This window comes from Amblyomma maculatum, chromosome 3 (assembly GCF_055883805.1).
Source record: "Amblyomma maculatum isolate TAMU_Amacu chromosome 3, ASM5588380v1, whole genome shotgun sequence".
NCBI lineage: Eukaryota > Metazoa > Arthropoda > Arachnida > Ixodida > Ixodidae > Amblyomma > Amblyomma maculatum.
Genome location: NC_139346.1, coordinates 212,715,592 through 212,740,660, shown reverse-complemented (window position 1 = coordinate 212,740,660; position 25,069 = coordinate 212,715,592). Strand labels below are relative to the sequence as shown.

At 44.5% G+C, this 25,069-nt stretch overlaps 1 protein-coding gene across 1 annotated transcript in view; it reads right to left on the bottom strand.

Moving 5' to 3' along the window:
* Positions 1 to 20,818, bottom strand: part of fuss (SKI family transcriptional corepressor fussel) — a 58,269-nt gene extending 37,451 nt beyond the window's left edge. Inside the window, exon 1 of the mRNA XM_084597216.1 lies at positions 20,732 to 20,818. Coding sequence (XP_084453342.1) covers positions 20,732 to 20,818 — 87 coding nt within the window. The remainder of the gene's footprint in view (positions 1 to 20,731) is intronic.
* Positions 20,819 to 25,069: the final 4,251 nt, after the last annotated feature.

Genomic DNA, 25,069 nt, shown 5'->3' with positions numbered 1-25,069 from the left:
ATCATCGGCATGGGCCTGGGTGGGCTTAGGTGGGCCGCCTTCTTGGGTAGCATCACGTGACCTAGGGTGAGCCTTAGGGTGGCCGCCATCTTAGGTGGCTAGGGTGGCAACCCACTATTGTTACCGCTGCTTTGGACTTCCCTAAATTCTAACTCTAACCTTCTAATCCTCTTTTCAGCCTAACTGTCTTCCTTTCCTGCCAACAAAGTTGCCACTTTGCCTGTTGGTAAAGCGACTGCCCCGGAGAAGCGGTGGTCTCGGGTTCGATCCCCGGACCAGGACGAATTAATCTTTAACTACGCAGTGTCTGAGAATGCTGTGTATTTTTGCTTTATAGCCGTATGGCAGCGATTAGGTGGGTGGTTATGAGTAATTACTCCTTTATTACAATTATATTTCTCCCTGAGGGATTCTCCTAAACATTCTATTTACCTGCCTTTGTTTACAGGAACCTTCCTCCTTGAGAATTTTCGCGCCAATCAGAACATTGTTTGGCATTCTCCTGATTTCCTTTAACTGTTTGCTCTGATCAGGATTTTTCGCTCACCGCCATCGACGATGACACGAAATCTTGTGGCACTGGATCATTAAAGTTATTGCGCTGATAATACTCGTGGAGTGTTGGTCACAGCATTGATCCCTGAATGGCAGCTTTATTTTTGTTTATTGTCTCGCGATAGAAAAAGTATTATTTTTAATAATAATGTGTGATCTGCTATTTAAATACTACAGATGAACTCAAGGTGTGGACCGGTGATTCCGAATGTTTCAGGTTTATAAACAAGTTTGTGATAGTTAATTGTATCAGAAGCTTTTGCTACATCGATGAAGATGTCTCCAAAAACAGCCATTGCCAAGGCATGTTTTACATTCTTCAATAAAATTTGTTAGTGCTAGTTGGAACCCGGTTGGAAGCGAAACTGTTCAGACGCTAAAATGTTAAAATTCTTGCGTAAAAAGTTTCTCCCTTACATTGCTATCAAAGGGGGGAAGGCAAATGGGACGGTAATTATTGATGCAGTTACATAGCCTGGCTTAATATGTTTATTTTTGTCCCTAACTTAAAAAGAACCTGAAAAACACGGGCCTTCTACATTGTGTTAATTTTAATTGCCAGAATTGGGAATATGTCTTCAAAAATGAGCTCAACTCACGAGCATTAAGTCTCCGACCAGGATAGCGTCGTCAGTGGATATATGTTTGCAGCAAAGACAAATATGGGGCGAAAGAGACGAGATTCAGCGGTCGTGTTGCTTTATTTAGCAATGTTCAATGCCTTAGGAAACAAGAATTATGGGAGAATATGTCTGTGCGGCAGGAGAAAACTGCAAACCATGTGTGCTTCACGTCTAAGGAAAACATTTGGGGTACACTGAAGCTCCACGTTAACTCTGTTTCCCATGGAAGCGAAAACGATAGCGATTTCTGCCGCGGCGGCGAAAAAACCTGTTTTCAACTATCGCGGCGGCTTGCGCGGCGAGATCGACGAAGTTGCAACACGTTGGAAATCCTTGGCCCTGTCGCTGCCGCTCACAGCAGAGTTCGCCCAATCGCTTGCATGTGAACCGGTCTGTATATAAACGTGTATGACGTATAAATAGCGTTAACGCGATTCCTCGGCTGCCTGGGGTTGTTTATGTACAATTTAGCTGACACTGGCCTTGGTTTTTATTTATCTACATGTTTATTTACGTTTATTTTTATTCATCATAAGACACACAAGGCATGCACCCTTAAACCAAGTCGAACCACAGCTGGTCTCGAGACACACACCTGCACCGGCAGCCTGGGGGTACGCCGTGTCTTACTCGTGGCCCAAAGGTTCTATTTCCGTCTAAATACCCGGCTTTTCTTCTCATAGCAATTAATTTACTTTACTATGTTACGTGCCATAATGATGTACGTATTTTGTAGTCATCTTACAATCACAACTTGTGTGACTGACATTTATATCAATTTTATTCCAAGTGGCGTCTCGACCAATCATAATTTTCTCGGCACAGAATACAGTGCCGAGTTTTCTTTGACGCTATCGTATTTAAATTTCGTGTCTTTTTTTTTATTGCGTAGATTTTCGTTTGGTAGAAAGCGGGAACAAATTTAAATGTAACTGTAATGTGGGAGCATTGCTTTTTGTAAGCAGTAGCTGTGTAATTTAATTACACTGGAGCAATTTTTAGAAGAGTAATTGGTAAGTGTAATTCAATAGCTTCTCAAAAATAATTTTGCCATGTACTCTGCGCAGCTGCAGCCGCGAGACGACGCCATCCGGTAAGCCACGCGCTCGGCTCATCTCAACTAGCTGCACAAAGAGCAAGCGAGCGCTGGCTACGCGACACGCGAGGGCGCGCTTGAAGAGTGACGCGTGGGCTGCTGGGGGATATCGCTTACCTTGGTGGCGCCCGGAACTAGCTTGCTTCCGCCCTCTCTCAATCCTGCTTTGCCACGCTTTGGCTGCTGCCCGCCTGCCACGTCGCTTTCTCCCTTCCAGGAGCTAAGAGTACGTGCTTTTGCCATTACTGCCGGAAAGCTATAACAGCCACGAACAAAATAACGACAATTCTCCGGAAGACGTACATATCGTTGGAAGGGAAGGAGAAGAGGAAGCGGAAGGAGAGCAGCCCAAGGCTATATAATTACCAATCATGAAGACAATTTAACGCACCGCTTCCTAATTATTGGACAAGTGAATGTTAATACTATTCTTCTTGATTTTCAGCTGCACTTGGTTGTTTTGCTCTGGTACAAGAGTCAATGTCGCTGCTGCCTTCCATAGCCAGGATTACTTTGAACCGAACGATGTTCTGTTGCCACGAAGCCGTTTAAATGAAAAACACGCAACTCGCATGTGGCAACAAAATTTTTCCGCTAGGTGACTTATTTTAGTTTATTTCACCAAATGCCATATTGCTCTTAACCTGGTTCTACACAGGCTCCATGCAGTTAGCAATTTGAAACTTAAACTTTTTAAACGTAGCGTCTAAATAGTTAAACCGCGTGTCAGACAGAGAAATGAATAAAGTATTTAAAGTACAGTTTCATTTAAGCAGCTTTTTTTTTTTTTTTTTCGGGTGTGTGCGACAGTGATCTGCATACGCGTGTGTGGAACAGTGTGCAGGCTACATATTTGGTACATTACTATGCGGAACTGCGCTCCAGACGAAGCAGGCTAAACGCCTGCAAGAAGCCCTCTAAAAGAAAAAAAAAACAAGAAAAAAAAAAAACGTGATACAGTTGCTTTGCGGGCAAGCCCAACATTTGGCAGCTTATCGTCCTCACATCGTATGACGCTGCATGGCTTAGCATGTATATGCACTGTCGAGGACGGAACGCCATTACAACTCGGTCCGTGAAGCGATCGCTTCACGGACCGCTTCACGCTTTCCCATGATTGATAATTACTCTCTGAAATTAGTGGTGGCAGATCCAGTATTCCACCCAACTGATTGATAATCTTCATATGAAGAGCAATGCTTGCAGCAACTAATTTACTTCATCAAACAATATATATGGTTGCGATTCTTTACCTTATTCGAAAACTTTACCACCGCGGCGACAGGGGACAAAGAAGAGAACGAAGGACAAGGGCTGCTAACAAATCAAGTTTATTTTAAAAAATACTCAGGCAATATACACACAAAATACAATCAGAAGCACATGCGCTCCCCTTCTCCTTAAAATATATATATATATATATATATATATATATATATATATATATATATATATATATATATATATATATATATATATATATATATATATATATATATATATATATATATATATATATATATATATATATATATATGAATATATATATATATATATGAATATATGAATATATATATATATATATATATGTGTGTGTGTGTGTGTGTGTGTGTGTGTGTGTGTGTGTGTGTGCGCGCGTGTGTGTGTGTGTGTGTGTGCGTGCGTGCGTGCGTGCGTGTGTGCGTGTGTGTGTGTGTGTGTGTGTGTGTGTGTGTGTGTGTGTGTGTGTGTGTGTGTGTGTGTGTGTGTGTGTGTGTGTGTGTGTGTGTGTGTGTGTGTGTGTGTGTGTGTGTGTGTGTGTGTGTGTGTGTGTGTGTGTGTGTGTGTGTGTGTGTGTGTGTTTTGTTTTTGTTTTGTTGTTGTGTTTTATGGCGCATAAGCAACTCAGGCTATCATGCGCCAAGCACAAGGTATATTATGGTTTTTTTAAAAAGGAATGAAGTGTTAAGATATCATAGTTTGTTCAGGAAGGATGTTTTTTCTAAGAAACTAAAAACACATGAAATGTCTACAATTGCATTCTCTCCTAGGAGAAGTGATGGATGGAATGGTATCTGTTTGGTGTAAAATAGAGTGAAATGCTTTTTCCGTAGCTTTTCGAGTTTTTTACATGAAATTAAAATGTGGTTTATCGTCAGTCCATGTCCACAGTCTTCACATATGGGTTCATTTTCTTTTTTGAGAATGTAACTATGAGTAAGATGCGTGTGTCCTATTCGAAGGCGACATAATATTACCTCCATGAAGCGTTTCTGGTGACTGCATGACTTCCATTCTTCGACAACTGGTTTCACGACGTGTAGTTTGTTGTTTATTTCATTTTTCCATGAGGCTTGCCATTTTTCCCTGAGCTTTTTTTGTATGAATTTCAAAACATCTTTGCGTGGTACATTTACTTTTTCTATTTTTGCTTTTCGGGCAGCTGCTGCACATTCGTCAGCTGTCTCGTTACCTACGATTCCGACATGGCTAGGTACCCAGCAGAATTTAATTTTGTAACCTCGTGTTTCGGCTGATGTTATACAATGTATTATTTTTCCCACTACAGGTTCTGTTGCATTTTTAGAGTGTAATGCTGTGATTAAGCTGAGGGAGTCAGTGTAGATTATACTCTTTTCAATATTGCATTTTATTATTTTTTCCACAGCTATGGATATGGCATAACTTTCTGCAGTGAACACTGATGCACAATTGGGCAACCTAACTGTTTTCTGGCGATTGTTTTCTACGACACCACTACCAACATATGAGGTAGTTTTAGAACCGTCGGTATAAAATGTAATGTGGTCTTTGTATTTTTCCTCTAATGTCAGGAATTCTTGTAATATGTGTTCGTGTGGAGTTTGTTGTTTGTCAAACTGTGTTAAAGTAAGGTCGCATACACAGGGAAATTTATACCAAGGGGGTAATGGATCAGGGCATTGTGCAATGTCGGGGAGTGTATCGAGTATTTTTATTTCTTCGCACATCTGTTCGAAGCGGAGGAGGAGGGGTCTGACTGCTTGCGGTTTGTTGTTGAACAGGGTTCTGGACGGGCACTTTGTTACTATGGGGTAGCAGAGGTGTGTTGGTAGCGAACGGATCTTAAGAATGTGTGTGTGTGTGTGTGTGTGTGTGTGTGTGTGTGTGTGTGTGTGTGTGTGTGTTTTGACGGCATGTATGTTTTACTTAGGGCGACGGTCGCTTAGAAATGGAGTAGATTTCAAGAGAAGGCCAATCATAGCAGAGGGCGACAAATATTCTCATCGGTGGATTAGGTACGTATGAATGAAAATCGGGTAGAGATGTTTGTCCTTAAGTGGATTATAGTTTGGCTTACGATGGCAGTGATAATGACGGAATTTACTGATGTATAGTTCTCGCGAATAGTACATGGTGCAATAACGCGATCGTCCTCCGAGTTTAATATATATGACAAGGTAAGCATATGGTCTCTCTTCAAAACAGGGGTTGGAAGCCTGATTCAATGTGTTAAGTGTGAAACTTCGCCTGTATTTAGCAAAATTTATCTTTCTTTTTTAATAGTTCCGAAGCTTCGTACTTAATTATCTGTAGCATTCTGTTTTTAAAAGTAGCGCCTGTGCAGCTTCAAAAGGGCCGTCACGAAATCAGTCTGTGCTGAGCCATCCCTTAATTGAGATATTTTTGAGGTTATGCAATAAAAGTTTGGTCTCAGACCGCATGCTCGGGTGTAGAACATGGTTGCTAGGTGAATAAAAAATCTTAGATGACACCTTATTGCCTCATGATTGAACCGTATCTATATTGTTGCGAAGAAGAAGATCGGCGGTGGCGCGAGGGGAGCCCTTGCGATAGGCCAGCCATTAAGTCATCCTTCACCATGTCACCATGCTGTGCCGTTCTCTTGCTTGTCGCCACGTAATATTCTGGTTGGAGGTGCGGCGTACGTCATCCCCATCTTCGCCTTGGAGCATCGACGCCATCCTTACGCCGGGACCATCGACCGAGAGCCCAGGGATATCGCCGCGCAGCTTGGCCCCAGTCCTTCCTGCCCAGACCCGACCATTAACTACCGCCGCCCAGCCCCCAGCCCGGATCTGAAGACAAGGCGCACACATGAAGTGACAAGAGACCAGATCAGAGCAAAGACCCGACGGACCCGAAGAACCAAAAGACAAGAACACGCAACCTCCGCCCCGCCCAGCCGCCCGACGTGACCTCGAGCCATCGGTCCCATGGATGCTTTGGTGGCGGATGGCTGAAGGGCTCCAGGGGAGGCGGGTCACCCAAGCATCATCGTGGACATCGTCATCATGGTGGCAAGCGTATCATTCCCATCTACCTTTTCTTGAGCATCCTCACCGTCACGTCACCACCGCCTTCAACCAACCGATAGGGGCGATCAGTCGGTGGCCCCGGGAAGTGTTGCGAAGAAGATCGGCAGTGGCGCGAGAGGAGCCCTCGCGCTAGGCCAGCCATCCTTCACCATGTCTCCATGTTGTGCCGTTCTCTTGCGTGTCGCCACGTAATAATATGCACATGTAATAAGAAGTGTGTGTTTGCTCCGAACTTACTTTAGCCAAAAAAGGCTGTGTGTGATTTTCAGTACACAACTTTAATCACTCGGGCCACATGTAGGCCTGGAAAGTTATTAAAGGTTATGCTGGGAACATTCTAGACGGTAGTGTATAGCTTTTAATTGTAATATTTGATCAATTTTCACACAGTCCTTAATGTAGAATTCCTTCCGGATATACTTTCGTGCAGCTATATGTAGTCGGTGTAATGGTTTGTGGGGTTTACGTCATAAACTGAACTTCGGAGGCATATGTTTGTTTGTTTATTTATTTATTTATTTATTTATTTATTTATTTATTTATTTATTTATTTATTTATTTATTTATTTATTTATTTATTTATTTATTTATTTCTACTACCTCAACGACCCTGGGAGTGCGGGGTTTTACATGAGGGGTATAGCTTGACAGGATTATCGCGATTAACAGAAAAATTGTTTAATGGCGGTTTTGAAATGTCTTGGGTTAGAGTGAGCGACGATGTCAGCGGGAAGATCGTTCCATTCGACGGCTGTCCTTACAGAAAATTAGTTGGGGTGCGTTGTCATTCGGGCATGTGGCGGATAAACGGCCACGGTGTGGCTGATGCGACTGGATGTCCGATGAATCGGCGTGATGACTGCTGTGCTAGGCGATGATAAAATTTATGAAGAAGATTCAGGGTGTATCGACATATGACGAGCGCATCTTGAACGATATCTCGTTAGGCAGCATTCTGAAACGTTAATGACGCAATAATATCTTGAAGTGTTTGATTGTAGACATCTGAGGGTCAAACGTACACCACGTAACACAAGAAACATATCAGATCTTTTCTGATGGTGACAGGTACAAGAATTATGTCAGCAATATAACTCCAAAAAGAAACGAAAGAATACAGGCATATATGCATGTACACCATGGACACATAAATATTATAGTATTTTATATTATTATCCGGAATATATTTTTATAAATCAAATTATTCGGCCTTTACTGTGCGGAACCCCGTTCTTCTCTAAAATCGAACTGGAAAACGGCGCCTCTGCGGTGCTTCACCTCGCGACGTCTTTCTTTCTTTATCATTTTCACCAAAGTTATCCCTGCTTTCCTTCTTACCTTCCCTCGGATTGAATGAACGACGTGCTCGGGATCACAAGGGCGCGGGGCAGCCATGCCAATGACCTCCGCTGGTTCCGGGAGTTAGGTAGAGCATGTATTCGACGCCACCGAATAATAAGTGATAAGATAGCGCTCAGCGACTGTATCATCTTCACTAGTATTTCATTCATCCTTGCGTTGTACGTAATTCGCCTTCGCAAGATGTGAGTGCTATTGTTTCTCCTATACTATCAGTCATCCTGTAGTACTCACTTATATGGTACATAACTTAGAGGATGATAAGTGCTCGGATAAGGCTAAATAACGGTGAACTGAATATATATATATATATATATATATATATATATATATATATATATATATATATATATATATATATATATATATATATATATATATATATACCAAAATGAAATCTTGGCCACGGTCAATAGTAGTGAAAAATGACCAATATATATATATATATATATATAGGGGATAACATTTATAGTCAGCAAACGAGGAGTGGTTTACATTCCTGTACCTGTGCAGCTGATTTCAACAGCATGGAAGGGGATTTGGATAGGACACGAAACACGTAAAACTGTAAGCCATGCACTGGTCCACTGGTCCATTATAACGGGAGGGCTGGATGACCGGGAAAAAAGTGACATACAGCCGAGAGAAGCAGAGGATCAGGTTATAGTGTTTATATGTGGTTCGCCTGCCTTGCGCAGGAATATATAGTGTGCATTGCGATCGGACGCACCGCAAGAACGTAACGCAGATGCCCCTCAACCCGCGCCCTCCAAGAAATGGTGCCATTTCATTCTCATGACGCCGAGAGAAACACCCTTGGACCTTCCAGACACCTGTAATGTCATGCTAGCACATCGGTATCATCCGAATACGCATGAGCAAGCAGCAGGTTAATCAGTTGCTATGTCATGCCAAGAAAGCGAGTCCAATGCCTGTCGTATACTGACCGCTTTCGATGGAGGCGAAAAACAAGGCACCCGTGTGCTGTGTGATGTCAGTACACAACCCGAAATTATTCAGAGCCCTCCACTCCCTTATGAGGCGATTCAGGCATTAAACTTTACAATCCTAACAAAACCTAATATGTACACGTATACGTATAGTTACAAAACTGCTCCGGTTTCGAAATTTCCCGATAAATTTGCGCTTGTCAGCCAATAGCCGCAACGTTCTATATCTGTCGAATCTGTCGATCTGCATGCGTGGATGAAAAGCTCCGCCGCAGAAGATTGCAGTTCTTCATAGATTCCGGAAAATGCAGACAAGTTCTGATATTCAGTTACTTATCGAAACACCTAGACCATCGAAAGATATCTTGTGGTCAGCCTTTGAACCCGAATAGTCCAGTATAGTTTCCGAAGGAGAATTTTTCACAACTCGGACAGATAACTATAACAATGGTGTTGTGTATACACAACACCATTGTTGTTCAACTTTTGCGGTAAATTAAAAGCTTCGAGGCTTCCTCCGAGCTCGGGTATTTTCGTTCTTCTCTTGGCAAAAATAAATAAATAAATAAATAAATAAATAAATAAATAAATAAATAAATAAATAAATAAATAAATAAATAAATAAATAAATAAATAAATAAATAAATAAATAAATAAATAAATAAATACTTGCACTCAACTACATCGTTATGTTCATGCGCGCACTATAGGATCGCAAACGCGTCAAAACGCAGCACTCCCGGACGATGCATACATACATGTGACGGTATTTTCGACAGAAAATAACTTACTATACCACTTCCTTTCTTTTTCTTTTTCAGAATATTGCTTGCAGTGCGAGACGTAGGCAAATTCACTTACAAAATGAATTTGCCTATGTCTCGCATTGCAAGCAACTGAATGGCGTACTGAATTTTGCATTCTGTACTCAATGAGAGAGCCAGCGCTTAAAGTTAGAATTAAGGGTCCCACCGTCCAGAAAGTGGCTAAAAACGAATTAATTATTGCTGCCTAGGTATTGAAGTCGACTAAAATGCTATAAATTACTAGCAAGCACTGTACAAAACTTTTGAAAGCATTCACTTCATTTTGACTCGAATAAATGTAGTGGTTAATTTTTCCTCGACTGAAAATAAATGTTGTTCTTCGCCTCATTGGATTGATGCATTTGAGCTCGGGCAACCTGTAGAAACAGCCTGCCTGCGCCCAAACGTCTCAAGCTGAATCCCGCGATGATCGAGTCGTCGATGTTAAGTCTAACCGCACACGCGACCATGTGTTCGCGTGAGGCAGAGGGCGCACATGCCGAGCAAGGATGTCACGTTGCTGCCGCTCAGGCGTGGACGGCATCGCACGGGAGCGCGCCCGTCGGGAATTGGGGAAAGCGATGCTTGTCACCGGACCCTGGCGACGGTTGAGCCGCGTCCAGCGCGCAAGGCGATCCGGACACTAATTACAAGAGGTCCCCACTGTGCAGCCCGACCTTGCCCAGCGCGGGTCGTTCTTCAGAGGCTCCATTAATTAGAAAAGGGTTGCATCCCCTTTCCCCCATTTTTTCGCTTTCCCCTACCTTCCTGCGTAAGCTTCAACTTGTCCCGCGGCTCCTGATTACTCGCGTTCACTGCCGATTGCTCGGTGGAGCAGCGGAGCTTTCCGTTGCTTTTGCTTTGTTTCCAGCGTTTGTTGCAGGTCGCCTTCGCCGCAGAACCTGTCTCATGTGTCTTTAAGTTTCCAGGTCATCCCAGAAAGAAGAATGCGAACAAAGAACGCACAAGTGCTGTTTACAAGAGTCGCCGGGTATTGAGCTTACACAGCGGCAGTCAGGTCGGCAGGTGATCGTCTCTCTGCGGCTTCGAAGAAGGAAGTTTCCTCGAACTTTTGTTGCCCATATGCAAGAACGTTTATCCGAGATCGTGCGAATGTTAATTAGCGATGAATTCCGCTGTTGCATTTTCATTTGTCTTGATTTCAAAGCTGCATATGAAAAGCTCAATAGTATATGATATGCTTTATCGTTGCTGTTCGACGATTGTCACTTTTCCTTCTTTCTCTATAGTCGTCTCTAGCGTATGCCATAACTTTCTATAAGAAGAGATTGTCTGTGTACGAAGAACTCAGCAGCATTTATAATTTTCTTTAGAACTAGCGGTTTATAGCAAATACTGTACACTTCTTTTCGCTTATCGCTTTTCGCTCACTGCATGCAAGTGTCTCTGCTGTTGCCTGGTATCTGCCATTTATTTATTTATCCAAACTCTGTTTGATGTCATTTTTATTTCAGAACTTCTAAAATGTATTTCTGATCGCATTCACATTTAAAAAGCTACTGCAGTATAGCTTTTTAAGCGCATAAGTTTTTCGGCACATATGCCTAAAAGAGCAATAGAAGAGCGTGCTATTATTATTTTTTTGAATAAGCTAAGAAGGATAGGCGAAAGGTTGCAGGGTGGTGTAGATATATTATTCTTCCCAGACAGGAATTACGAGTACATACATAAACGTTTATCCTATATGTATACCCTGCAGGCAGTGAATGCCGCTGCGTAGAGTTTACCGCAGAAGCGGCGTTTGGTATAAAAAGCTTATATTGTCACAGTCATGGAACGTTCCACAACTCTATATAGACAAGTTGAACCTTCTGAACATTTTTAACTAAATATTTTACTTTTTTTTTTCTTCCAGCAAAGCCTACTACATGGAGTACGCTCACCTTTTCCAGACTATATGTCGTCAACAAGCTCGCTTGCTCATTGGTTAGCGCAAATCGTGCGTTTGGCGCTGCAATCATCGGCAGCGTGACGATATCGGATGCTTCGCGAACCGTCATCCGTGCCACGGACGATCGGAAAGCGCAGACCACGGGTCGCGCTTCCCACGGCCATGCAAGGGGCAACGACGCAGCGTCACAGGCCGCATATATATCCCGGCGATTGAAACGAGCGCTGTGTTAGCAAACGAGCGAGCTGTGCTTAAAATGCAGGCACCGTTGCCCGCTGACGGCGGCCGGGCAGCGAGCCACGTGTGCTTGCATGCTGCATAGGCGGCGATTGCACGGGCGACAACGCGGCACCAAGCAACCTCGTCAGATCCACAATGATGCAGCGCTTCCCAATGCTGCTCCGACCCGCGCCCTGCAGTTCTGATCGGTGTTGTCCGGCACAGTAACGGGGGCGACAACCAAATTGAAATGCGTCCCCTCGCGCTCGCAATGCGTGCAGTATACACACGACGCAAGCGCGTACTCACAGCGATGCAGTGTTGCACGCTCCGCTGACTGCCAAGATTCGCGGGCGGCGTTCGCAGCCCCTGCGGCGAATGCTGCTTGAATAAACATGAGCCACGCCGCCTGTTTCCACCGTTTCTCAGTGGGCAAATGCTGTGCTGCTGTTTGGTCCACATAGGCAAGCAACGTGAGCAAAGATACACGCTGTTGGAAGGGTACCTACTTATGCTTTATCGCTTTTGTGAGGCGCACTCTCCATATCCTTCTCCATGTATATTGCCTGTTTGTACACGAGCTTCTTAACTCGCTGCAACTATATGTTCGAACTAATTATTTTTTATATACCGCTGTTTACTTTCCCGTGTACATTGCTGGCCCGGGCCTTTGCGAGCTGCTGCTGCTATTTGAGGCAGTTTTTATATAGCATGTCGCTTTCCGTTACTTACAGGTAACATAAGTTCCATTTTTTTCCACAACCTATACCTCACTGAATGCAAGCTCTTTGTTGTATAATGTATGCTTGTATACGTTTGACTGCGAAGTGATCTGGTGCTGTGAATCACACGTTGAAAGAATGGAGACCAGAACCGAAACCGGCGCAAGTTGACAGTATAGCACACCGCAATAACAAAGGCCGATAATTCGACATCATATATATAACGAACTTATTCATAACAGCAGCGCGGCCATCCATTTCCTGTTGATGCGTCTAAAGATCTTGGCGACACCTTTGCACGCACCCGGTCTGAACGAGACCCAAGCTGCTTGCAATGCTCCTTTCCGTGGTGAGCTGTTGAGCAGCGTTCATGGTGCTAAGCTCTGTCACAGCCGTCGTCATCGTTGCTGTCGGCCCGGATGTGTGGTTGCGCTGAACAGGGCCTCTTGCGTATACTGACTTCCAAGAGGTCACCTGTGCACCTTATGTCAGTAAACTTAACCTTATCGACTCATCTATCATCTGCCGCCCCTGCTGCTGTCGCTTCCCTTCTCTCGGGCCCGGGTGCGGTTGCCTCTTTTGGTCGGGCATTTTATTGCGAAAGCAATACTATACTCGCACTTTCAAGCCTTCGCGTGACCCGGCCGCAGTTACGTTTGACCTTAAGCGGAGTGACGTCACACCAGCTGCTAGATATGGGGGACCAACTCGCTCCTTCAGATTGCCCAGCCGCAGTTATGGTGCGTGGTTGCTGCGCCGCTCACCTGCGGCGCTACTGTCGCTGTGACGTCACACCAGCTGCTATGTATATGCTGGCGTTGACTGCTCTAGTCGAGATTCTTCACTATGTCTTCGACTAGTAAGGCTAAGGAGAGAGCTGATCGTCAATGTGAAGACCGGAAGAGACAAAGAGCCACAGAAACCGCCGAAGAAAGAGCGGCTTTTAAAACAACGGGCACGAGATGCAGCTCGACGAAAGCATTCTACCTCTACGGAATGATATCAGTTTAATGAGTTTGCTTAAAGCAAGTCAATCGCCTCATTACTGATTATACATAGACTAACCAGTTAAGCTAAACATTCAAGCCACGCCAAGTTTGAGCCCAAGCGTAGCCAGGATTGCTTTCGCAATTCTCCAGGCTTAAGCAATCTGAGCCACAGCCATTTTTTTTCTGGCACATACATTATAACATATTCACCTAAAACTGCCGTCCACTATACCGTAATGATGACTGCCCCGTGCGAATCGTTATCTCCTTCCTGGATGGTGTATGAGGGCTAAATAAGACGCGAGAAATTATGTGCCAGGCCTGTAAAAGCGACTGATGCGACTGCGGAACGGTGGACGATAGACGCGTGCTTTGGATTGATTTTGAAATCGATGACGTCGAGTTGGAGACTTGAACAACGGATGCATGACACAACCAGAAGCGCAACTTCTTTGCACTGCATGCCACTATAAGCAAGACCCAGCGACTGCCGAAAACAATCTATAGAAATGTTCTCACGGTGGAAAGAGTTTTAGCTGCTAAAGCTAGGCCGTTTTGCTTGTTTTCTTGCACATAAATTTTAATGGGCGCATGGTATAGCTTAAATTACGATATGCCAGTCGCGTTCTCCATGCACTATTATTTTTTTTTTCCAGCAGCCGCGCTTAGCGCGGTCTCCATTCAGCTGTGGATGGAAGACACGTAATAGATATGAGGCCATTAATATGCTTCTGATCCCATAGATGGCATAAGGCAATAACGAATTGCAGAAATAGTTATATCGAAATGGAATCTGAGTGAAGCACTAATCATACCTACGCTTTCTACTTCCGTTCATATGGATAGCAAAGCACCATATACATGCAGGCCTTCACAAGGCCTGCCGGTATATTGGGACGTTCCTGAACAATACTCCTCACGTTTACGTTTTTCGTATGTCTATACCTTTGTTAACAAATTGCATCTCGTATTCACGTACGTCCACAAAATAATATATATATATATATATATATATATATATATATATATATATATATATATATATATATATATATATATATATATATATATATATATATATATATATATATATATATATATATATATATATATATATATATGTAATAGAGACTATGTGCCCGATAAGGCCAGTGCTGTAAGCTCGCGCAGTGACATCTATATAGCCTTTCTCGGCAGCATGGAAGCGTTTACATAACAGGGCTTCCAAGTATATATTTCTGCAGCAAAACTCTGACAACGCCTGAGCATGCCGGCGAATCATGCGCGGCGTCAATTTCGTGAAAATCCCCCCAGTATTAGTGAACGGGTCAGCTACTCCGCCGTTGAGTTTCTTAAACGGTATAAATCCACAAAATAAACGGTTTGCTATTTGTTTTCATGCGACTTTCAGCTTCACGTCACCGCCCACCATATCCACAGCATTTTACCGTGCTGCAGAAGGGAAAAAATCGGATGAATGAAAGAACAAGAAATCTCTGCACTTCAATCCTTGGTCGATCCCCCTGTGTGGTTATGTGCCATCAGTTTATAGAGAACAACAATAACAACAATATAGCCAATACAGTGCAATATAGCCAATCCTCAAATTCAAAACATCGTGCTACTCTGTAGATATATGTCCGAGGCCTAATGCCTAATATAGGAGGCCGAACATATGATTTACAAGGGTCGCAGCTGAAGATAACCGATCTTTTAAACAGCACCGAGTGTCTATATATAGCCAACGAAGCCATCTGAGTGCTGTTGATAATCGCCTGTAATATAGCCCAGATCAAGTGTTTTGCGTTTGCTGTAATTAATCAATAAATAACAACTAATAAGCTCATAACCTAATTATTGGCTTGATAAATAAAGTGTTGATTCAAAAGTTGTCGATCCTCTTGAAAACAGCTATAGGTGGCTTACTAGCTGCAATGTTTTCATCGAGGTGCGATTTACTTAGCTTTATAGGCCGTAAGAAGTTGTCACCTGACTAGCTGATGGCATATCTTGCTCTCCCAGTGCACGTACTCGCTGTCCCATCGGGAAGAACGCTCTAATGATAAGCAAGTTTTATTCCCTATAGGGCTCCTCTCGGGGCTTTGAAGTACGTGGCACCTCTATACTTGCCTGAGACGGTCTTCCTGGTTCGGTGTTCTGTGAGGGGGTGGTTAATTGGGGAATTTCTGACCTGCTAACCTGCTAGTCTAGTGGGTGGATAAGGGTAAATCTGAAGGTGAGAAGGTTCCGCTCGATGAGTATAATTGTGAATTTTATAGGGTATGAAACCTAATGTTCCTTTCCTTAAGTGGAGAAATATGGGAGAGGCCTTCGCCCTGCAGTGGGTATAGTCAGGCTGATGATGATGATGATGAAACCTAATGTTCACAGTCTCTTAGCCGGGAACCAGGCGGCCTGTGGGTTGAAGATAAGTGAGGTATAATATGGAAATAGGCACCACTAACTTTAACGGTGAGTGGCGAGTTTGACCAACACCATTCCCACTCTGAGTTTTAGATCAATTCGCTCTCGCCCTACCATCCGTTCTGCTGACCGTCCTGGTTAGCTCCTTTGGTAAAGCGACTGCCCCGGAAAGGCGGTGGTCATATAGGTTCGATCCCCGGACCAGGACGAATTTTTCTTTAACTACGAAGTTTCTGAGAAAGCTGTATAGCTTTCCTTTGTAGCCGATATGGCTGCACTTGGGTGGATACCAATGAGTATTTTCTTCCTTATCATTTTAACGGTAGCCTATCGCTTCAGTGGTGAGCCGCAGATGTGTGTCCATTTTTTCATGTATTCCTCTCGTTTATTAGTCGATCTAACCCATGGAAGTTTGTGAAATTTTAAATATGTATACGTTACACGATGTCTACTCCTGTCAATGTATTCTCCTGCGTCCACGCTCGCATGTGTCCTGAATCGTGCATCGCTGTGAATCTCTCAAACGTAATACGTACTTGTCATTGAACACATGGCTGTCTAATTGAAGACGTTCCCCGTGTGGTACCGATGCTAAACTTCGACATGTATTTGGCTGTCAGTTAAGATACATGTTTTTCTGACAACACCACAATCTAACAAAAAAGTGTGAGATTGGGAGAGTCGCAGACTCCTGTTTCTGATCCTCATTTTTCAGAAAGAGTGATGAACAGAGGCAGTCAATTCATGCTACTGTTCTGCGCCCATGCGTCTTAAATGTAGTCGCCACTCGATCGAGGCCAAATAGTGCGTGCGTAATATTTCTGGCTACACCACTGCTGACACCAAGATGAGCTATATAAACAGCCGTATATAGCGTGTCTCGGTTGTCGCGCGCAGGCTGTTGCTGGAGAGAGAGCTTGTGATATACACCTTTTCCGCTTTCTTGTAATGTTTGAAACGGCTACGACTGAAGTATATTGAAATGTGTAAATGGGAAAAAGAGACATGCAAGTTCCACTTTTGAGGGTATGACGCGACAGTGTTAATGGCTCCCGGCTCCCCTTGCTGATGCTTGTTCGCGTACTTACGCTTTGCTACTCGCCTAATCAGTAATCTTTAATTCGCGCTGATATTATCTTACACATAAGCACGCATTTGTAAGATACTATGCATTATAAGAAAGACCACCCGACACAAATACAAATAGCCGCTCTGCGTGACTAACTCGCGATCCAGTTAAGGGTCCTGGACCGTTGGATTCCGATCCCACCCTCCCATCTGAAAGGTAAGGCCAGAATTGGCAGCTGAGTCATGTCACGTGGTCTTATGGAGTCACACAACTCGACGACTGTATATCAGTGCACGGCCAGTTCACGGAGCAGCTACATATGCCGCTAACGACGTCGCCGGATTTTCTGGAAAACGGAGTCTTTAACACTGTCACGGTAAAACAGTTTGCAGATAGCGATGTGTCACTATTCGCTATACATTTTCTTACGCATTTCTTTTCCATAGAACTACCATTGTAATGCAAAGTAGCTTAATTATACAACAGCATGCCACAGTGCACGAAATAGTGCATTTTGCTGTCTATTTACTTGCTGTCAACGATACACTGCTTCTTTGTTAGGAAATTAAGCGAAAACGATTTAGTTGGTGCATGCAGCTGCTCTTCGGGAGTGGGAATTGCTTCAGCCCATGAGGCGAATTAGACTACACCTTTTCAGCGTCGACGTTACGAAAAGTGGGTTTCATGGTAATACTCACTAAAGTATTTTATATCTTCACCTTCAGTGGACCCTAAAAATAATAGGTAAAGGGGAAGCTAAAAGAGTAATGCTTCCAGGTGAATTTGGTAAATGGGAACTCCTTCATGAGCGTATCCCCGATCGGTGGGTTTTCTTTCAATGCTCTCCTCGCGCGCGTTTTCTCTTCCCTCTTCACCAAGCACGGGATGCATGGCGTCAGTTGGAGCGAGAGGAACGGCGCCTGAGCGGCGCTGCGATTACGACCTGGTGTCAGAATTTTTGCAACAGAAATGGTAAGCTGCAAATAGAATTGGTTGGTTTGTGAGATTTAACGTCCCAAAGCGACTCTGGCTATGAGAGACGCGCGTATACTTATAGGAGAAAACAACAGGAACGACAGCCAACGTGGGCGATGTGGACAACGTAGAAAACGGCGACGCCCAGAGAACCGTTATTCCGACCGGAGCCGAGGGACACACTGACGGAGCGCCGAGCACCCATGTACCACCTATTGCAACGCTTCCAACATTTTCGACCGTTTTTGTATCTTTTCTGAACTCAGTGCAAAGCATGAGTAACACCAAGCGGACGCCCTGCTGTGATGAGGTTGAAAAAACATTCAATACTTTCAAGCTGACCGTCGAGGAGTACAAAACGCTCATTTTTGTGATCGAGTGACTTGATATAATATATATACTTCACTCCTTGTCGTAACATGTCTTCGAAAGAGCGTTTCAACACTTTGCTAGCTCTTTAGAGGTGAGAATTAAGCCCATTGGGACCCTTGGAACCCTGAGTTCAACATGCACGCTGCTCCCATTCAGTCGCGTTCGTACAGTTCACTTATTTTTGCCTCATGATGACATAAACTATACCACAATGGAGGATTGACCAGGGTTTGGCGCCGACACAAATAATGTTTTCACCCTGATTTGGGCTGTATATTGGTTACATATAAAACGTTCTGCGTGAGGAAGTTTTTACATCACGTCGTCATCTTCATCAACTTGCACCATCATGTGAGTGAGCGCATCATCTTCATGATCACCAACCAGACTACACCCAACGCAGGTCCAGGACCTTTCCTATATCCCTTCATTTAAGTGTTCTTGTTGTGGCAGCTGCGTCCATTCGATCCCGGCAAACTTCCTAATCTCATCCGCCCACTTAACTTTCTGCCGTCACATCATGCAACGCTTTCCTTCTCCAGCCTCTCACCCCTTGAGACTGCCAGTTATTTTACCTTCACCTTATATGCTCTGCCAATTTCTTCTTTTTGATTCCTATTAGAATGCCATTAACCTGCGTTTGTTACCTGACCCATTTGGCATGCTTCCTGTGTCTGAACGTTACACCATACTATTTTCAACTTCCATCCGTGCGCAGTGCATCCAGAACACACAGCTATCGCAACTCCCTCTTGAGGTGCGTTGGTCGGTCGCAAAATTTGGTACTGCGCTGCCACTAAGACCCCTAATCACTTCCAATTTAAAGCAAGCAAAACTATGTAAAGTAATGATCGAAACCAGGGATAACTGTGCTACAGTGCACGTTGATTCGATATAAGCCCCATTGCAAGTTAAACCACCCGCAATTCTTAGTGCACTGTGACCTGAAAATAATTTCGAGCTAAGTCTGTCCATACACTTCATATAGAATCGTCTCGAATGGTAAGCTACTTTCAATTACACCATATACAGCCCAGCTCAATGTGTTTAGTAACAGGCAAGAAAGAGGTTTTCAAGCCAAACAGCTGTCAGCTGCACACAAGGCAAGTTTTCCCTCGTTTCCACCTCTTGAAGATTTGAATTGCGCTGGGCTACATAAGACAATATCTGGTTGTAATATATGGGTAAATTAAGATGAGTTTTCTTGATGTTTCTTGAGCGAGACCTCATCATCATTTTCAGTCGTTATATGTAAGTTATTTGCGATACGCACAATGTGTTACAGCTGACTATATATCAGGGAGAGAGCAGTTTAGACATATGGATCAAGGGTGTAAAAAACATTTCCTTTTTTTTTTCCCCTGGATACTTATTCACAGCAGGAAAGATGAGTGTCGGCAGGACACCATTGGCAACTCGTACCATTCCAAATTACTCCATTCCGAGTGGATATTTATATCAGGAGCACGAGGCTCAAGGCGGCACTCATGCAGCGGAGAGCGCTCGCATTAAGCAAGGCTAAAAAGCGGAAAAATGAATGTTTGAAAACCAGAGACGATGGGTCGATCTGAAGATGGCTCATTTTGGGAGGCTTATCGACTGCTTTCGCTGGTCGCTTCTAAATACAAGGAGAAAATTAGAAGCACGTAGGAATGAGAACATTTGCCTTCGCCTTCTGGTGGCTGAGCTTCCACAAAGCTCGCTGACAATAAATCTTCCGCGAAGGGATAGCTCAAGCAAGCTTGGAAACGTAAAACAAAATTTGATGGAAGAGACCATCTCATGGATGGCCAACGAAACATGCGGTCAGTCAGTGTCTTTTTGACAAGAGTTCATGTTTACGGCCACCTGTGGTGCTTTTATGGGAACCTTTACTTGTGCATGTGACATGACAAAGAAAAAAAAAAGCGATTTCAAAGCGCGACCATTCACGTCGCAATTCTGATTAAAGTGACGTTCCATAAGGAACGCTGCCCGGGTTACGTCCTCTTGTCTGCCTTCCAGTTTGATGAAAAAAGGAATAAATTGTTGGATAGGCGTTAACAGAATGGACTGTATTGAGGGCTGAAATCGAGCAATATTAATCCCAAAGGCACATGTCGCGGAGCATAACGCGGAAATGGTTTTCGCGCTTCGCTTTATGTAGTTTCGAATATGTGAGTTAGTGCGCGCGTATACGCGTCGAAAGTCCTTCATGTCGTGTGAATTGAAGATGCTGTCACACGAGGAGCGCAAGCTCTTCCTATGACAATCGATGCATGCCGGTATGCGTTATGCGACTTTCGCTACCTGGTGATGTAATTCAGTGCGTATATCATTTAGACAAAAACAAAACAATGTATAAAAAATGCTTTTTACTCACGGAGGTGACGACCTGGGCCGCCTGGGCGCTCATGTCCGTAGCGCAGCGCTGCGGTTGCTGGTGGGTGGCACTGGATGCTGTGCTCATCGCGGCCTGGGCGCAGTAGATCGACACTGCAAATGCAGCAGCGACTCAGCGTCCCCGAACGGCCTGACCTCGCAGCCGGTGCAGGCCGGAGTGAACGGTGCAAGCCATGAGCAAAGGTGGCGAACCAAGAAATGTTCCGGAACACAGAGGTATGAAAAGATGACGCACTCACAACATCCTGCTGTGATGTGAGCCGCCGAAAAGTAACCGCCCTGACAGACGACGAAATAACTTCCAGGGCAGGAACAGTACACAGCGACGCAGTGCTTGGAGGCGATGCGCGTGTTTTCGGGCGACCTATACGAGTTGACTGTGCTCTCCACTTGCTTGTTTGAATAAGAATGATTCACTGAATCAAACCGAAGTTTTTGCTCTCAGACGCTTCTACCGAAGGTTTCTTTTCCGCCTTGTTGCGGTCGCGTGGGTGGCCATCCCTTGCAACGTCTAATGTGGCGGCATCACAAGGGTCCACGTACGTGACCAAGTCTGGTCAGTTGTGCTTTCGGATGCAACAAATAACAGCGAGATCCCTGGCATTGCTCAAGTCCTTCATTCACTTTTCTTTTTGTTCACATTTCACTGTTTGAGTCTGCTGCCAGAGGCTTTGGAAATGCGCAGGGTCTTCCAGGAGGATGCCTCTGTCCACTCGCTGCCTTCGGCCTCAAGTCGTTTCGGGACACGGCCGACGTCCTCCTCACGCACTAGGAAGCGCGTGGCGGTCACGTGGCCCGCTGCAGCCGCGCTGACAGCCGCCGCTCGCACAGCGACGTGCGTGTGTGTTGGCGGCCCGATTTCGCGAAGAGGCGGCGAGCGCTTTTCCCGCCAGTCGAGTGGGGCGGCTTCTGCGCGCGCGCACCATCGCCACGCCTCGCTGCGGAGTGCTCTGCTTCGATCCTCAGCTGGCGCGGCGCGGGGGAAGGAAAGCCAGGGGTGGTTACCGGTGTTCCCCTTGCGCCGTTCCCATTGGTCGGGAGGCGTGGCAACGTCACATTTTCCGACGATCCGACTGGTGGCAGTTAGAAGCCACGAGCGCGCTGCCATGAGCGCAACTTTCCTCGCGCTTTTCTCTTTACTTTTCCCGCGCTTTTCTGCTTTCTTCCGAAATGGTGCTTGTCCCTCCTGCGGCACGGTTTTCTCCTCGGAAGCGCGATCAGGCGCATCAATCGCCCGGCAACGAGGCCAGGAGATATATTTAGCCGCGGCACTCGGGTTTCGATTAGGGCGGCTTCGATTTTCTTCCGCGCGCCTGTTTTAAAGCGCACGCTAAACATCTTTAATGAAGTGCAATGAAGTAATTATGGTCCGTCGCGAGGGAGCCCTGCCGCGGTGACTTCGGGCGCTGTTTCGCTCGGCAAATTTGATGAGTTCGTCGTAGCTCCCTGGTCGGTAAAAGGGAGATAAGCAGCGTGTTTGATAAAACCTGTCGATCGGTTCGCTTAGCATTAGAGACTAGGCACACTTTGGATAGAAGGTACTTTACGATGCTGGACGATGGATGGCCGGGGGGAAACAAAAAGCCTTGCTGAGTGGGCTACCATTAAAGTGCGTTAATTTCCCGTTAAACTGAACGAAAGAGGGATTCTAATTTGAGAATTAATGTCATGTTTACACTGCCGGCTGATTCTGTTGATCGAGAATGTAAATGGTGGAATTCTCGATGCCTTGAACCCAGGCCTTATCCTGCGTTGCGTTACGTCACTCCTCTGACCCATGCTTTCCCATAGCGTAGCACCGAACCGCCATTCGAAATTAATGAGTTTTTACCCGCCGCGGTGGCTACCAAAGGCGCTCGACTGAAGCCAAGAACGCGGCTACTTTTCGATGGAGGGTAAAAACAAAAGCGCCTCTGTAGCGTGCGATGTCAGTGCACGCTAAAGAACTCCGGGTGACCGAAATTTGCGGATTCGTCCACCTAACATACATCATCGTTTTAGTCGCTTTACGACGTTAACCCTGTAAACCAAACCAAACAGTAAGTGTTAAGTCGCTTTACGACGTTAACCCTGTAAACCAAACTAAACACTACGTGTTAAGCCCTTTGTACAATGAAACGCTTGTGCGCACCACGCAAACAGGATGAAAATTTATCTGCGCATTTTTCATGATTGAAATATTGCTACCGTCATTCACGACGAATTTTCGCGTAGCACAAGGAAATGAGTTAGGTAGCCATTTTGAAATAAAATATAACAAAAGATTTGTTACATTTTAGACAGCTAGTCCTTGGAAAGCATGCTTAAGGGGTCGTCAAAAGAAATTTGCCCGGTTGTAATTTTTTTTTTTTTGCTTTAGTGAGCATTAGAAATATTGATTCCTAAATATTTCAGCACAATTTTGAGTCGACATTTAATAAAGACCGTTTGAAATCGTAGCCTTTTCGCATTCCTGGAGTGGTCATGCGACCCTGTATGCCGGGATAAGAGTTACTAGCATACGTCATCTTTCTCTGATTTCATGTTGAGACGTTCATAAACGTACGTAAACACAATGTTAACCTTAATTTGCCGTACAATAATAGGTTTCTAAATTTAGCAGTAAGAAAGGAGTGGACTAATTATTTACTCGCGAAATGTCTTCCGCGCACGTGACCGCGATCGAGTCTGCTCCGCCAGTTTTTCAGGGGGTAATGCGTCTGGAACCCACGCCGCGTGCCTGCGTCCTTTCATGTTTGTTCATTCCTTACAACTTCTACCATGCTCAATTTTAGCCTCTTTTTTCTTGACCCCGTTAGGTTCTGGCTTCTGGCGTGTTGTGCGCGACTGTGTGCTCGCTATGCCAATTGTGTGCGTCGCGAGACAGCAGCACGACTTCTCGGAGTGAAAGTATATGTTAGCTTTACGTTAGGACTCGCAGGATGTCCTGACCGCAGAGTAAGCGCGAACTTCGCCTCGAATAACGGGCGACCCAACACAATCCACCAGTTCTATTTGATTTTTTCCTGCCAGACTGCCTTCTTAGCAGTAATATGCTCGTTTTCTTCCCATATGTCAGGAGTATTAGGCCGTAGTTTAATCACGGCCTATTTTGCGGTGTTTTCAACATTCAGGATCTGGAAGAGGGAGCAGAAATTGATTATAGTTTTCTATTTCCCAGTGATATTATCGAATGTTTAAAAAATTGTGGGTGTGGCAGCAGGGCTTGTCGGTTCCAACCTGGGTAATGTTGTGGAGGCGTGTTAAACCAGTTTTTGAGCCAGTGAAGGCAGTCATGCATTTCACATGCAGGTAGTGATAGTATATGGCTGATGTCAAGTTGGCAGTCACCCGTCCATGATTAGCTGATATTGAGGCATCAATCGATAATGTACTAAGAAAAACATTGTATGTGTAGTGTCACACCAACGCTCGGTGATTGTCGACGATGACAAAGAAGACGAGCGTTGGTGTGACACTACATATGAAATATATTGTCCTATTTTATCATTGCTTGTATTGTTTATGTTCTATAAGTAAAGTTATATTTACATAAGAAATTACACTTGCCATTACATGTCTTATTCTCATTTCACCAACTTTCAGATATCCAGGTACACGCACACCGTGAGGCCAGCATAACAGGTGCCCCCAATAACATACCGTACCGCCCATGCAGAACAGAGTCCACTTTGATCGAGCTCTTTGATCACGTTTTCCGCAGCACTCATCTAGTCCCATAAAATGTGATGACTTAGAGAGGAGGGTCATGCACTTTGAGCAGAGCTCAGAATCCTGCAAATCATTTAACAAGACCTTCCTAGGGTAAAAAATCACCCCAAAAGTTTGTGCGCCCCATGTAATTGCATTATGGTGCTGTGATTATCAGATCAACTATTTAGGAGAAATACGAGTACATAAAGGTTAAAAAGAAGTTATTGCTTGGAAAGGCAGAGAGGTTGGCTGAAAAGTTGAATGTCTGTCTTGCTACAGGGGAAGGTAAAGATAAATATAGAAAGGGTCGTGTCTTGATGAAAATATACACAAGAATAGTAACTTGCACCACAGTCACGAGTCGAGCCCTGTGTCACTCAAGGAGTGGCAGAAAGCCTGCATTGCCAGGGGAGCTTTCCATTTCTGGCCAAGCGGCCAGAAGTAAGTCTTTTGAAACAGGCATGCTGTCAATTAACACTTCAAAGAAGTGGCTAGAGTTATTGTTTCGCACGCACGTAACGGGGCACACCACTAATACGCGCTCCGCAGTCTCCGTAAGTAGTAGTAGTAGTAGTAGCAGTAGTAGTAGTAGTAGTAGTAGTAGTAGTAGTAGTAGTAGTAGTAG